We start from the raw sequence: 16,757 nt of genomic DNA, 5'->3' as shown, positions 1-16,757 counted from the left end.
GATCAACCTGCATGGAGATGAATTCATGATATGAGCTCATGAATCCTGAATGAAAATTTAGCTCGATCAGCTGCTCAAAATTTCCGATCACCAATGGGTTCATAACCTTACACCGGATGAGGAACCGAAGAGATAATAAATTGAAGCGATCTTTTAGTGGGAGTACGCCTGCCAAAACCTCGAGGCTCATGGTATGCGTTGAGGGCATACATCCCAACGCAATACGGAGACAAAGATACTGAATTCGCTCGAGTTTAATTAAGTGTGTTTTGGCAGCTGATTGAAAACAGAAACTGCCATACTCCATCACTGAGAGAATAGTTGTTCGATACAACATTATAAGATCTTCGGGATGGGCTCCCCACCAGGTGCCGGTAATTGTACGAAGAAAGTTTATTCTTTGTTGACATTTTTTACTCAGATACCTAATATGGGCCCCCCAAGTACATTTGGAGTCGAACCAAACCCCAAGATACTTGAATGACATAGCATGAGTGATCGGTTTACCCAAAAGTTGAAGCTTTGGTTTTGCTGGTCTATGCTTCCTAGAAAAAACCACCATCTCTGTTTTCTCCGTGGAGAATTCGATCCCTAGCCCAATGGCCCAGGTTGAAAAATTGTTCAAAGTATCTTGTAAGGGTTCTTGTAGGTCGGATTCTGTTGATCCTACGACAGAGACCACTCCATCATCTGCAAGTTGTCTTAGGCTGCAATTTTGTGTAAGGCAATTGTCGATGTCGCTTACATAGAAGTTGTACAAAAGGGGGCTTAAACATGAGCCCTGGGGGAGGCCCATGTAAGAGACCCGACTTACTGCTGAATCTCCGTGAGAAAAGTTCAAATGCTTCTCACAAAGCAAGTTATATAACATATTATTCAATAGAGGCGGCAGACCCCGAGAATGTAATTTGTCTGACAAAACCTCTATTGAAACAGAATCAAAGGCCCCCTTTATGTCCAAGAATACTGAAGCCATTTGTTTTTTTCCGGCGTAAGCCATTTGAATTTCTGAAGAAAGCAAAGCAAGACAATCATTCGTCCCCTTGCCCCTGCGGAACCCATATTGTGTATCTGAGAGTAGGCCATTCGTTTCAACCCATCGATCAAGGCGAAACAAGATCATTTTCTCCAACAATTTCCGTATACAAGACAGCATTGCTATTGGGCTGTACGAATTGAAGTCGGACGCGGGTTTTCCGGGTTTTTGAATAGCTATAACTCGTACTTGTCTCCAATCATCTGGAACAATATTATGCTCCAGAAACCGATTGAATAAATTCAACAAGCGATGTTTCGCCACATCAGGAAGGTTTTTCAGCAAGTTGAACTTAATTCTATCCGATCCCGGAGCAGAATTGTTACATGAAAGGAGAGCAAGAGAGAATTCTACCATCGAAAACTCGGAATCAAGATCGCACCTATCTTGTGGTATATCTCGAACAATTTTTTGCCCAGGAGCGGAATCAGGACAAACCTTCCGTGCAAAATTAAAAATCCATCGATGTGAATATTCTTCGCTTTCATTTGTTGAAGAGCGATTTCTCATGTTTCGAGCCACTTTCCATAATTTTTTCATTGACGTTTCTCGTGACAAACCTCCCACGAAATTTCGCCAATACGCACGTTTTTTCCCTTTGGTCAAATTTTTGAACTGATTCTCAAGGGTTAAATACGTTTGAAAATTTTCAGGGGTTCCACGTTTCCGAAAAGCTTTAAATGCGTTCGATTTTTCTACATAAAGCTTTGAACATTGGCTATCCCACCATGGATTGGGAAGCCTTCGGCGAATGGTGGAACCTGGAATGGGTTTCGTTTGAGCGCGAACCGCGCTGTCATGGATCAAACGAGAAAGGAAGTTATACTCCTCCAATGGAGGTAAACCATCTCTGGAATTGATGGCTAGAGCAATCGTGTCCGCATATTTTTTCCAGTCAATGTGTCTTGTGAGGTCATATGCCATGTTTATAGATTCAGAAGAATTCGACCCAATGGTGATGGAAATTTTGATTGGCAAGTGATCACTACCGTTGGGATCCTGGATTACATTCCACTTGCAATCTAACGATAGTGAATTCGAGCAAAGCGAGAGGTCAATAGCGCTTGGGTTAGCAGGAGGTTTAGATACCCGTGTTATTTCCCCAGTGTTCAAAACGGTCATATTGAAACTGTTACAAAGGTCATATATCAACAATGAACGATTGTCGTCGTACTGTTCCCCCCAGCCAGTTCCGTGAGAGTTGAAGTCTCCCAAGATCAATCGTGGCTCAGGAAGGAGTGAGCACATGTCATCAAGTTGTTTGCGGCTAACCGCAGCTCTCGGAGGCCAATACAAGCTGACAATACAGAGGTCTTTGCCTCTGATGTTTGCATGACAAGCAACAGCTTCGATCCCTCCAATAGATGGAAGGTCAATTCGAAAAAATGAGTGGCACTTATTGATCCCCAATAGCACCCCTCCGTATCTATCATCACGGTCCAAGCGTATAATATTAAAATCGTGGAAAGAGAGATCATCTCGCGAAGAAAGCCAAGTTTCGGACAGAGCAAAAACATCACAATTGAACTTATGAATTAAAAATTTGAATGTATCCAATTTAGGGATAAGACTACGACAATTCCACTGTAAAACAGTGATATCTCCGACCTCTCTATTTGAATTAGACATCAAGAGAGATAATCATTGCAAGGAGGGGCCATGTTTGCATCAATTGTTGCAAAATTGTCTTTAATACTGGAAGCATTGATATGACAATGGTTCTGATGGAGTCGGAAACATTAAAGCATGTGAAGATTTGAGCCACAAGGTCAGTCAACTTTATAAATCCCGATTGGGAAGTTGAACTTGACGGTAAAATAGGGACAGTTGGGGTTTTTGATGTCCCTTCGAGTGCTGGGTCGTTCGAAGGTGAATTATTCCCACGGAAGCCAGGAGGAACCTGATTTTGCTTGTCCGCTGCACTCGATTTTTTAGGCATGCTAACAGAGGGTATAACCGGAGGGGCTTGTCCTTGAACATTGGGAGTGGTCACATTTTTGCGCCGGGGATTCCCTTGGAAGATGTACGGTGTGCCCTCGTTAGCTGTATCCGCTTCCATTTCGTCAACTGGCAGCGAAGCGAAGACATTGTTTGCGGTTAAAGGTTGTTGCTGTTGGGCCAATGGAGAAGCGCCCTTTAAAATTTCAGCAAAAGTGCGCTTCGAGCGTTCCTTTAAAGAGCGCTTCTGCTTCTCCCAGCGACTCTTGTAAGTTTCACAAGCCGAGAGCACGTGCGGAGTTCCTCCGCAATATGGACACTTTTGCTCAATCGCACTGCAGGATTTGTCCACATGTTGCTCTCCGCAAGTGGCACAGCGCTCCTTGTTGGCGCAGTAAGCTGCTGTGTGACCAACTGACTTGCATTTTAGGCAAGTCATGGGCTTTGGCACGAAGAGTCGCAGCGGTAGCCTCAATTTGTCCACCATAACGTAGTCAGGGAGGGCGGAGCCAGCAAAAGTGACTCTAAACGAGTCGGACGGCGTAAATTTCGATTCTTTCCCTTCCTGGGAAACTTTGCCGAGTTGTCGGCATTCTAAGATTTTAACCTTAATCAAAGGCAGCTTTTTAAATCTGCCATCTCCTTCCATAATTGATTTGCACGTCAGACCCGTTTCGGTTATCACCCCCGAGATTTCTACGTCATGGGAAGGCACGTAGACACGATATTCCAGGGTAAACCTCTGGTCGACGACAATACCGTTTGCGTCTTTCCGATCAGCCACGACAACACGCAGTTTGGTCGGTCTAACCTTCGAAATTTCTATCACGGAGGAGTATCTTGCCAGATCTTTCATGATCTGAATAACATTAAGTGCTTTTCCGTTTGGCTTAGGCCTGAAGAAAACAACCCACGGACCAGTTCCAGGTGCATCTTCAGGATAGACCTTGACACGTGGAGAGAAGACAACAGGAGGAGAAGGAGATGACGAGGATTCAAGGGGATCGGGGACAACAGGATGGGGAGGCGAAATCTGAGCTGGGGTAGGAGCGAGGGGGGTTGGAGAGGAGATATTTGCAGGTTTTTTAGAGGGGGGCTTGCTAGAGTTAGCAGACTCGTCCCCGGACGAAACATCCTCTGATGTAGGAACGCGTTTAAGTGTCTTCGCTGTTCCTTTATTAGAACTTTTTTCAACCAGAGGGGAGTCATCATCAGAGATCTCCATATCTGGAGATCCTCCCCCTCCTTCTGCCATTCTGTAATTGGTACTTATATTCTAATATTTTGTTTTTAATAATAATAATAATAATTAAAAAAAAAATTTTAAAAAATAAAAATAAATCTTATATCTTATTTATTCCTATTCACCACAATGCACCCCAGTGCTGATGAACTGGCAACCGCTGCTTGCTTCTCAATCGGAGCGCTTGAGCGCTCGGCACTATCACACACCACTAAGAAGTGATGCTCTCCTTCACACTGCTGTAAGTGAGCAGCAAATCGCGCTGGTATTGTGTGCGTGCAACTGACCACCGATGTCCGACTTCGATTGCGATGGCGACAAATCGGCGAAAACTGAAAGCCGGCTGGCCTTGCCAGGCTTTGATGATTCTGCTTTTCTCACTAATTCCGAGTTCACACTGCGTTTTACGATATTTCGAACAGTTCGAAAACGCGCGAAAAAAGCACACCCGGGCGATAACAAAAAAATAACAGCCAACGGTAACCGAGAACAATGCTTTAACAGAGACGTTCACAGCACATGACCGGTTACTCGAAGCTTATGCCGAAGAATGGATTCTCGTTCTGGTCGGGGTAATTTTTCGCAAAGAAATTTACTTCGATTTGCACTGTGGTCACGCGTATTCTAGAGCTTGTAACTCAGAATGCATTTAAAACGTGTTATAAATCTCAACTAAGCACGAATAAAAGTAACACAAGTAATACGTTGAGACGGCGGAGTTCCTCTAGGAACGTTAGTGAAATTTAAGTAGGAGACAATGGCCCTCCTACTTAAATTTCACTAACGTTCCTAGAGGCCATTGTTGTTGTTTCCATTCGGTGCCAAAAAAAGATTGATGTAGTTATGAGATGTGGAATGTATATGTCAATTGCGAAAAAGGCCACCGGAACAGTGTTCGAGGTAAACTTTCAATGCATTGACATGAAACAAAGTGATTGCATGTCAGTTTGTGTATTGTTCTGCGAGGACAAGAATGAATCATCAATCAATTATCGTCAACTGATTCTGAAATAAAAAACTATTTTAGGGCGACCAAACCATTCTACTAAACAGTTATTTCTAAAATTTCGCAGCATTCTAAAAAAATCCGAAGTTATTAACAAGCGACTTGAACAAAACAACAGCGTAGTTCTACGTCAATAACATGGTCGTGTCTTGGACACAAACTCCTGTAAATTTTTCAACATAACCTGTAAATAACAGTTCGGCTGAAAAGTTTATAAGGTAACACAGTAAAACTATTTTTTTTTGCAAAATTCAATTTTATTATTCAACATGATTGCCTTCGAGGGCGATACAGCGATTTTAGCACTCTTGCAGCTTTTCGATACCATTTTTATAGTACTGTTTCGGTTTTTCCTTAAAATAGACCTCAGAAAATAGTCGCTGGGAGCCAGATCTGGAAAATACGGTGGATGCGGAAGCAATTCGAATCCCAATACATGCAATTTTGCCATCAATACACGAAATTCGGATTTTTCCATTTTTGTCACAATAAAAGTTGCTTCACTCTCAATGCTGTAACTCACGAACCAATCGACCAATTGTTGTCAAATTTTGACACGTATCCATTAAATGATGGTGCTTTGTGATAGTCAAGTAGATTTTTGCAAGAGGCGCCATCTAAATGTCAACCTTATGAACTTTTCAACCGGACTGTTACAGCTGTCAAAATTTGTAAGCACAGTTGGAAATAGCAAGATGTGGAATCATGGTGCGGAATTATACCAGAACATCCGATCGTAAAAAGTGGTCACAGACCAGCTTTAAGGTGAAGGTGGAAGCTAGCCACAGATGGCTGCCACAATGGCGCTCATTTCTTTCAACTTCCTCCCTCACCCCTCGCCCGATAATCAATAATTTTGCGAAACAGTGTGAAGAAAATGAAAACCACTCAACCACTCAATAAAATGTTATTCCTGAGTCATAGCGTCTCATGTCATTAAAATCAATAGAATAAAATTGTGTTGATATCGATACAATTATTATTTCTACGTTTAATGGGTCTATAATGTAAGTTTTAGCAACTTTAACATTGGGTAAGAAAATTGTATTGCAGAGCTCGCACACTGCCACGGCTGCCTATGCTTTCAAAAACAGTAAACGGAAAAGTATTACATTCAATCAAAATGCCTCGGCCAACGAAGAGCGTTAAGGCTCTCCAACGTGAATATGTGAAAACAATACGATCAACGAAGGAAAACATTAAGGAATTATCAACATCGAGTTACTATGCGGAAGAACTTGTTCATACCAAAAGGGCCCCAATTCGCATGTGTTATAAATTTGCTCATGTTACGCTCGCGTATAATCAGAATTTTACTTCATATGCAAATGCACCTTCTATATATATATATATATATATATATATATATATATATACATATATATATATATATATATATATATATATATATATATATATATATATATATATATATTTATATTTGCAATTGTTCATCGGAACATATCGTTCATACATTTTACTTTAGTATTGAATTGTTATTTTTTTTCAAATTTATTCAAAGACTCGTGTCAATGTAGCGCCACATAGTCTTATAAGTGAATTGATATATTTACGTGTGCTTTGCTCTTCTCTCACAAACACTCTTACCCCAGTTTTATACGTGGGTTTACCTATACTACTACAATGGCTAGCTTCCACCTTCACCTTAATGCGCCCATCGAAGCAGTGAAGAGTGGTACGTCAGTGCGACATGCAGTTTAAGTGCATTGTGTCCCGCGAGAAACAGTTAAGGCAGGGGTACGACTAAAACGTCAAATCCCTCATATTGCCAGTGTACCCAATATTGCTGCGGTTCACTGACATTTTGGTTCCATCAATTACTGTTGTTTACAACTCGGTCCGGTTATATAGTCGAATAGTGGCTAACTTTAAACTCCATGTTAAATGTGAACACCTCCATGTGAAACCGAAATATAAAAATCGCTCATACAGTTAGAATAAAGCAGCGCATTTTTCGATTTCAATGCTCGTAAAAGATATGTTGGTAAACAAATGACGCCATGTTGATTTTGATTTTGGGTAGCCTATATTCAATTGATGTCTAACCCCTGAGTTAAGGTGAAGGTGGAAGGAAGCCATTGTAGTAGGTTAGGTAAACCCACGTGTAAAACTGTGTAATAGTGTTTGTGAGAGAAGAGCAAAGCACACGTAAATAGATCAATTCACTTATCAGACTGTGTGGCGCCTCACTGGCACGAGTCTTAGATACATTTGAAAAAAATATCAATTCAATACTAAAGTAAAATGTATGAATGATGTGTTCCGATGAACAATTGCAAATATAAATATATATAGAAGGTGTATTTGCATATGGAGTAAGATTCTGATTATACGCGAGCGCAAATTTATAACACATGCAAATTGGGGTTCTTTTGGTATTAACAAGTTCTTCAGTACAGTAACTCGATGTTGATAATTCCTTAATAATTTCCTTCGTTGATCGTATTATTCACACATATTCACGTTGGAATGTGATACTTTTCCGTTTACTATTTTTTAAAGCATAGGCAGCCGTGGCAGTGTCCCGAGCTCTGAAATACAATGTGCATAACCAATGTTAAAGTTGCTAAAACTTACATTATAGACTCATTAAACATAAAAATAATAATTGTATTGATATCAACACAATTTTATTTTATCGATTTTCATGACATGAAACGCTACTCAGGTATAACATTTTATTGAATGGTTTTTATAGCTGTTTCGATGATGTTGTCTGGCATCAGTGTCGAAAAAAAACGATGCTTTCACAAATACAAACAAAACCATTGCGGAAAATTGAAAAATGAAAATTTAACTATCAGAGCACTAGCTCGAGTTTTCCGACGTTTTTCACTATACAGTGCGACAGCAGATGACAGCGGTGGTAAATACGTAAGTACCATTTTTTCTTATCTACTCATTTCACATTTTCATTTAATTTTTTTTATATTAAAGTTACCTGCTTAATTTTCGGAATATTCCATAACCCATGCTCATTTCTGAATGATCATTTGGCCTTCAACGGCATGTCAATTGTGTCTACACTAATTTCTAAAAATGACACAAGTCTCTAACATCTTTTTCGAATTTCTTCATTACAAATCTCAAATCTCAAATCTTACTTTGAACTTCGTAACAAGAGATTTGACAAAATTCATAATCTGATTTGTCGAAATTTTTGCTTTTTCATTCGGAGAAATATTCCTTTCGGGTAAATGATGCATTCGGGTAAATGTTCATTCGGGTATTTGTCGTATTCGGGTATATGTCCATTCGGGTACACTTTGATCACATTGTTTTTTTTTGTACAAGCAAACTGAATGAAATCCAATGAAAATATACGTGTTAGTTGCAAAATAGAATAAATTTTCGTTTTATGAACTTGTTACGTTATTTTTAGCGAAAACATGCTTAAATGATTGAATCAACTAACATGGTCATAATGCCCGGAGTAGTGCTTTCGATCGGAAATGGAACAAATTTTCAAAGGTGTAGATTTTCCACATAAAGCTTTCTTAAAGCATATTCAAACCACCATATTGCCCCTACCTTCCCTATTAGTGATGCCGTTTTCAGAGAGATATTTCGTCTGAGAGATTGATACAAATATGCATGTTAAGCCTGTATTTAATATTTTCGCAATCACTGTATATTAAAATGTGTTTAATATTTTTTTTTCAAAACATGCTCACCGTGAGTTAATACATAAATATATGTGTACAGGAATGTATCCGACTCTGTAACAACTAAAAATGCTAATGAGTCTAAATCAAATAAACGAAAGAGATAAAAAAGTGCTTTGTCATCCAGTGAAGAAATCCTGAGGGATCTCGAGGTCATAATTTCATATATTTCATTTTATATGTTCCTAAGAATCAATTGTAACCAACACGCGTACACAGATACTTCAAGCGCTCCTCAACATCTGTGATCACTTTCCTCTAGCCTCTAGCTTGGGTCGAATAACTCAATCAAGCAGAAGTAAAACCATCGACTAAAATCAACAGTTCACTGAAGCATTTAACCTTACTAAATGATAACGATACAAACTAATCCAAACATGCAAAATAGTATTGATTACTTTGGGGTTTATTAAGATATACTGTTTTCAACGCTAGCCGGAATCCCTCCGTTCCCTGTGGTTTATTGCAATGATCCTTCGCTTTGATTACTCATAATTTTGTTCGAAGAGCAAAACATGACGTAACAACATTCACTCATTCACTTTTTTAAATAAATATAGCCACCAAGAAAATTATGATGATGCCCGGGTTCAAATGTATCTGCTAAATCAATTTAGTTTGTGTTTTTCATTATTGAAGCATGAGAAGAATTAGATCGTACAACCTTCTTTCAGGTGCATAGTTTCCCGTCACACACACATTTTATCGCACTTATTCTCAAAATATCCTAATTAATTTAAAAATTGATTCTCCCTCCAACAGTTGACGCGCATTGATTTGGCTTTTTTGTTTCACTTATTTAAATTTGGTTGTTTTGAGAAAAAAAAAATTGATTCTATTCATCTTCTCGCTGTTGTCCTAATTCGGTTTATTTGTTACAATGAAATTGAATGTTTGCAGTCGTCTACAAAAAGTGAGTGTTTTTTTCGTTTAAAGTAGTCTAGCATTTATATATATTTTTTTATATTATATATCTATGTTTTTTTACACTTTCAACCAACGATTTGCAAGGTTTAAATGGGTCTCACATTGTTTATTATACATAATTTACTACAATTGTTTATCCTGTTTCCTCATATGGTTATTACTAACTTTTTCCCCGTTCTCCCGCTTGATCATGCCTTTATTATATAGTGTGCTCCTGACGCTATGCTGAACTCTATATTTCACTATGTCCTCGTCTTAGTAAGCACTTAGGCAAGCATAGCTTACTTTACCTGGGTCCTTAAGTGCTGTAAAAATTCGTAATAGGACATCGAACTCTGATTCCTATCGTCGACGAACTTTTCCACGAACAACGACCGGAATTGGCTCGTATCCCTGCGAATGCGAAGGAAAAAAAGCATAACGAATAAATATCGTTATCTACAAGAGCATTGGTACAGTACCTGATAACCTGTATGTAAGTAGAGTACGGCTTCTCCTCGTTGATACTGTCGATAAATGCAAACAGTGCCTCGCTTGCGGCCGTCTCCCGACTTGGGAGATCAATGCAGAAATCGGGAATCTCCGGAACGGAGTTCACTCCTGCAAACATATAGAATGATTCTAATTTTTTAAGTGCCTCGAAGGGTCAATGCTTACCTATAACGTCACTCAAGATCGCTGGTGCCACATTCGATCCAACGTAGATGAACATCTCGGGGCCACAGTCCAGCAAAAACATAGATCGTGAATCGAACCTGAATGAGAAGCGGCTTTTTAGTCATTGTGATTTCTTTACATGTAGTTTATCAACAAGATAACGAAATAAATGTAGTAAAGACATGTAGACCTACAAAATGCATTTTCACCCCCTTTCAGAGACGAAGAAGATGTGAAATAGCATTTGCGAGTAGCAACGCTATATTTATCACCAAATTCGTTTATTTGTACTGACTCAGATACAACAGTTTCAAAGATCCAAATAAGTTTTTGCATATAAACAATTATACTTAGCATTAAACAGATGGGAGATACGAAACTAGATAACTTTCAAGAGAAGACATTTAAACAAGCTCAAATTAACCAACACATCTCATACTCGGGCATATCGATCTTGCAGAACCAAACAGCCTGCTCGATATCGATATCGTGACCACAAAGGCATACATTGGCTATCCACACGGATGCCAAAAGGGATCTGATTTTGCTTATCGGTTGCACATGGTTTTTCAAGCAAGCCAACCGGGCATCGTCGAAGATACTTGTAGTGGAACTTTAGGAGTGATCACACCGCTGCGCACCTTTGACTTCAGACATGTCATGAGCTTGAGGACAAAAAGTCGCACGAGTAGCCTTAAACTTCAACTCCATCACTTCAACTCCATCACTCGTAATGGATTCGCACTTCGGGCTCAATTTCTACTACGTGAGAGAGGATGTAAATGCGATACTCCAAAGTAAATCACTGATCGACAACAATCTCGTTTGGTTGTTTCCGGTCAGCCACGATAACTCGCAGATTGTCTGGTCTGGTCTGACTAAAAAGATCGCAATCTGTTAGATACTACGACTACCGATGAATATTCATTCTTCCAAACAAAATGATGTTCTCTATGTAACTCTGAGTTGACCAATCGGTCGCTATATAAAATCTAGGTTCAAAAATTGAGTTACTCTTTTCACTCGTTTCGCGTACAAATCGCAGCAAGAATTTACTCCAAGAGCAGTGTAGTTACGAGTACAAATTTGTGGCAACACTGAGATTATTTTGAGTGATAAATTTATAACAAGTCAAGTTCGTCAAGCAGCCGTATCCTGAAAGCCGAATCGCTCCACAAGAAAATCTATGCTACAGGAAGCACAACAACAACAATCATACTAAGATTCCAAAATTGGCTAAGCGAAGACACAATGAACGAACGATCTTCGAAATCTAAATATTTGATTTACCAACGTGGGCAGCTCTAAACTGATAGATGACAGTCAAAGCATAGCAAGATTATGTATAAGAATCATCAAACAAACGGGTAATTTTAGGCTTGAGTCATATTTTTTTCTGCGCGGTTTTTTTGTGCGATTTTTTTTGTGTAGTGTATGAAAAGAAGCATATTTGACGAAGTTATCGTCCATTCAGTTTTTTCGATGGTTTTTATGCATTTCAGTGCGAAACAAGCATATTTGTGTCTAAATTATCCACTTCATTCCCATCCTTCCATCAGTTGCGCATGACATGATCTCTAACAGCAACAAGTTTCAACGTGCAACTAAAAGCAAAACACAACCACGCCCAAAAAAAAGCATCTAAAAGTTCGCCGGTGAGTTGTGTGAGCTCGTGGTTCATCCTGTGTCCCATACGTCGTCTTTCTGCACACCGCCGAAGATGTTTTTTAAAACACGTCGTTCACGTCATTCCGAATGCACGCAGGTCCTATTCAAGAATGGTGCACGTCTCGTGCCTGTAAAGGACAACCGGTCTTATGAGGGTTTAGTACAGGAAACATTCCATACGATTGCTACGATTGTCTTTTTAACCTCAAGTGCTTGTGGAGATCATTGTAGACACGACTCCCAATGATGATGCGTCTCCGGAACTAGCGGCTGGCATCATTACCAGACATTACCATTGAACCAAGGTAGACAAATTGGTCCAATACTTTGAACTCAACGCCGTCTATCATTACACTACTGCCTAATCGGGCCCTGTCGGGATCGGATCCGGATGCCAACACGTGTTTGATTTTAGACGCATTAATTATCTTTGCAACTCTCTCTCCTTAATGTTTAAGTCTACTGTAATGTTCAGCTACCGAATCAAATGTTCTGCCGACATTGTCCATGCCATCAACGGAACAAATGAATAGACTAGGGTTTTTAACAATCGTGCTACGCAAGTTACACGCCACTCGTCTCATAACATCCCCTAGTGCAATGTTGAATAACAGGTAGGAGAGACCATCGTCTTGGCGAAGCCCCTTGCGGAACTTGAATTAATCAAATAATAAACCCGATATTCGTACACGCACACGACGTTTCTGGAGGATCTGCCACAATGTAAAGATTTGCTCAGTAGTAGACCAACCTTCGATGAAGCCGGCCTGATAACTACTCACGAATCTGTTCGTTAGTGGTGATGGACGACGGAAAATAATTTGAGGTCTCTTTTTAAGTGGTGATTGTACGGAAGTATCCACAGTCTAGTTTGTCACCTTTCTTGAAGATAGGGATAATAACCCCATTTTTCCACTCCTCCGGTGGCTGTTTCGTTTCATAAATTCTGACAATCAGTATATGCAGACAATTAACCATCTTTTCCCTGCCCATCTTGAAAAGTTCCGCTTCGATTTCATCTTTCCCAGTTGATTTGTTGTTCTTAAGCTGTTTGATGGCATTCTTAACATCGTTATTGTTTACTGCACCAACGTAATCGCTTCCATTGTTCCAGGAGACCTGGGATGGTCTCCGTTACGCTGTTGATTGCTGTCTTGACCATGTTCCAACAGTCCTCAAGAGGAGCTCCGAAAGAGTTCGTTTTTTTTCTGGCAGCGCAGCTTCGAGCGAATGCGCGTAGTTTTTCTCCAGTCGCTAGAGATTGTACCGTCGAGGGCATCGATACCGGATGTTGTTCACAACGGAGAGTTTTGGGCGCATCATAACCATCACTAGATAGTGATCTGAATCGAAGTTAGAACCTCAATAGGTTCTGACGTCAGTTTTGTCCGAGGGATGACAACCGTCTATCAGAACATGGTCGATCAGGGATTCTGTTCGAATTGGTGACCTCCAGGTGTATTGACGGAGGCCATATTTTTTTTAAATGAAGTGGAAATCTTTTCGTGTGTTTTTTATTAGTTTTATAAATTTTCACATATTCATGCTTAGAATCAAAAACAGGTACTCTTTTATTTAGTCCGCTTTTACATACTGTAAGAACACTATTCTCTGATTTACATAACAGAGTTGAAAAACGAAGCATGTTATCTTCCGTCTGATAAGCTGATTTGGATAGTTCTCTTTTGTTTCCTCTAATGCTTCCAACTGGAATTGTTTTTTTTTTGTCAATAATTTAGACGCGAGTGACATGTTAGGGAAAATTGGTCACAGTGTTCACAGAAAAGCACGGATGATATTTCCGCAAATAAGAAAAACTATTCAAAACATTCATTCTAATTGTATGCCAAGTTTATTGAGTTTATTAGGCATATACTGTGAAAATCTGCATCTGGTTTTTGTCGAAAATAATTGCTCGTCAACTGTAATATTTTGCCCTGGTTGATAGCAAGCTTGACTATTCTCAATATTCTCAAAGCTCCACGAGCATATAAAATCCCAATAAATGCAAATATTTCAGATAATTCTGTTGTTCAATCATTCCTCAAAATTCAGCAGTCAACATATGTGCGTTTTTTATATGCTTGACTAGCTGACCCGGCAAACTTCGTCCCGCTCAAATTTTTTTTTTCGTTATCGCATCCACGTTTTTTAACTAAGCGCACGTTCATGGGTCCAATCGCAGAATTGTTCGTTGATTGATTTTCTAATCTTCCCTTTATTTTTATTTTTTTGCTATAAAATTTCAGTACTTCTATCAAAACTCATCAAATTATTTTCAGACACAATTCTCGTGCAAGAGTTTTCATCCACTTGCAAATAACATGTTTCTCCGTTACATGGAATAAATGTTTGATACAGAAAATATGATAGAAAGAAGACAGACCTAAATCGGACAATTCCTTTCTCGAGTTTTGCTCTTATCATCACATTCGGCGATCCATTTTTTTATATAGATAGAAGACGATATAGGAGTGCGTTTTATCACATTAAAATCCATTTCCACTTTCGAACGAAGATCAATTTCGTTACCGCAAACATCAAATGGACTAACAACGCAATATGTAATTGTAGAACACATGCGAATTGAATTTTTCGAATTTTCCCATTTTCCTTCAGAGTTTTCCGAAAATTTTCAATTGTCATATTAGGTTGGAATATGTGTATTATTTTTATGGAACCTTTTCTCCATTCCAGAGAAAGGAGGGGTGTCATACCATCATAGAAACATTTCTCGTACCCAAAAACCCTCACATCCCAAATTTTTCTCCATTTGTTCTATTAGTTCTCGAGTTATTCAGAAATTTGTGTTTCATTTGTATGGCAGCCTCTCCTTAGAGACAGGGGAAGAGTATCGAACCATCATAGAAACATTTATCGATCCCTAAAACATCCATATGCCAAGATTGATTCCATTTGCTTGATTACTTCTCGAGTTATTCAGCGCAACCCATGTAGAGGGGGAGGAATGTCAAACCACCTCAGAAACGTTTCTTGTCTCCTAAATGCCAAATTTGGTTCTGTTTGCATGATAAGTTCTCGAGTTCTGCAGACATTTATGCTTCATTTGTATGGTAGCCCCCCCATAGAGAGGATGGAGGAGTGTCTAACCACCTTAAAACATTTATTGGTCCCTAAAACCTTCACATTTACTTGATTAATTCTCGAGTTACGCAGAAATTTGTGTTTCATTTGTATGGCAGCCCCCCCCCCCCCCTTAAAAAGAGAGGTGGAATGTCTAACCGCCATAAAAACATTTATTGCATCCTAAAACCTCCACATGCCAAATTTGGTTTCATTTGCTTGATTAATTCTCGAGTTATGCAGACATTTATGCTCATTTGTATGGTAGCCCCCCCATAGAGAGGATGGAGGAGTGTCTAACCACCTTAAAACATTTATTGGTCCCTAAAACCTTCACATTTACTTGATTAATTCTCGAGTTACGCAGAAATTTGTGTTTCATTTGTATGGCAGCCCCCCCTTAAAAAGAGAGGTGGAATGTCTAACCGCCATAAAAACATTTATTGCATCCTAAAACCTCCACATGCCAAATTTGGTTTCATTTGCTTGATTAATTCTCGAGTTACGCAGAAATTTGTATTTCATTTGTATGGGAGCCTCCCTTTAGAGAGAGGGGAGGAGTGTCGAAATGCCATAGAAACGTTAATCGACCTCTAAAACCTCTATATGCTAATTTTGATTCAATTTGTTTGATTGGTTCTCGAGTTGTTGAGCAACTTCCAACCCCCCTCTTCAGAGAGAGGAAAGGAGTGTCAAACCACCATAAAAACATTTATTGGTCCCTAAAACCTTCACATGCCTAATTTCATTTCATTTGCTTGATTAATTCTCGAGTTATGCAGAAATTTGTGTTTCATTTGTATGGCAGCCGAGTCCATAAGAATCAGACAGACATACAGACAGAAATCTATTTTTATACATATAGATAATATTGTTATCTGTTATCAACGAGGTCAGACCATCTGCCATATCGCTCGTTTTTGCGTTACCTGTTGGCCCTTTCACATCCTGGAAAATACAAGTTGATGGTAACCTTCCAGGAACACCAGTTTCGTCCAATTTCAGATCAGAGTCAGAGTCTGCACTGCTTAGCATCCTGCACCTTTTCCCAGATATATTGATGAAATTTTCATTTTCATCATTGGTGATCGACTCCTCATCGTTATCTTCGCTGTCAGATGTTTCACTTTGAATAATATCTGCTCATCTCCACATGATAGTTCAGAATTTGCAAAAATGACTGCTTTTGGGCTATATAGGTATAACACATATATCTCTCCGGAAATAAAGGAGGGGGAGGTAACTATAATTATTAAAAAAACACAGATATATGTTGTGTAAAAAGTCACAACATTCTAAGAAACTGTGCCATTGTATACATGACAGCATTCCTAATTAAAATTGAAAAGCAGTCAAATGACTTGCTTGGGCAATCTAGTGTTGAATACTGTTTTGAACATGGTCAAATCGATCACAGCACAAGCACTATTGCATTCACGGAAACAATTTTGTATGGGTTTTTTTTTATCTGTATTATAGTGACTTTCAACTCATTCGGCTGGTTCGTCACTT

General features: G+C 39.2%; 1 protein-coding gene across 1 annotated transcript; it reads right to left on the bottom strand.

The window, feature by feature from the left end:
• Positions 1 to 9,758: 9,758 nt before the first annotated feature.
• Positions 9,759 to 10,606, bottom strand: LOC129781959 (protein transport protein Sec24A-like). The gene is made up of 3 exons (XM_055789460.1): positions 10,494 to 10,606; positions 10,298 to 10,436; positions 9,759 to 10,229 (listed from the first exon to the last, which is right to left on the bottom strand). Exons 1-3 carry the CDS (start codon positions 10,573 to 10,575, stop codon positions 10,118 to 10,120), a joined length of 333 nt encoding a protein of 110 aa, XP_055645435.1. The 5' UTR covers positions 10,576 to 10,606; the 3' UTR covers positions 9,759 to 10,117.
• Positions 10,607 to 16,757: the final 6,151 nt, after the last annotated feature.

Source organism: Toxorhynchites rutilus, unplaced genomic scaffold (genome assembly GCF_029784135.1).
Source record: "Toxorhynchites rutilus septentrionalis strain SRP unplaced genomic scaffold, ASM2978413v1 HiC_scaffold_296, whole genome shotgun sequence".
NCBI classification, from domain to species: Eukaryota; Metazoa; Arthropoda; class Insecta; order Diptera; family Culicidae; genus Toxorhynchites; species Toxorhynchites rutilus.
This window is presented reverse-complemented; position numbering and strand designations above follow the sequence as displayed.

Bases quoted from the DNA above. Each gene is read 5' to 3' on its own strand.
- LOC129781959 (XM_055789460.1), bottom strand. From the start codon at position 10,575: ATGTTTTTGCTGGACTGTGGCCCCGAGATGTTCATCTACGTTGGATCG. The intron at 10,437-10,493 runs GTAAGCATTGAC...ATATGTTTGCAG, and splicing joins GATCTTGAGTGACGTTATAG to GAGTGAACTCCGTTCCGGAG. The intron at 10,230-10,297 runs GTACTGTACCAA...TCGCATTCGCAG, and splicing joins ACTTACATACAGGTTATCAG to GGATACGAGCCAATTCCGGT.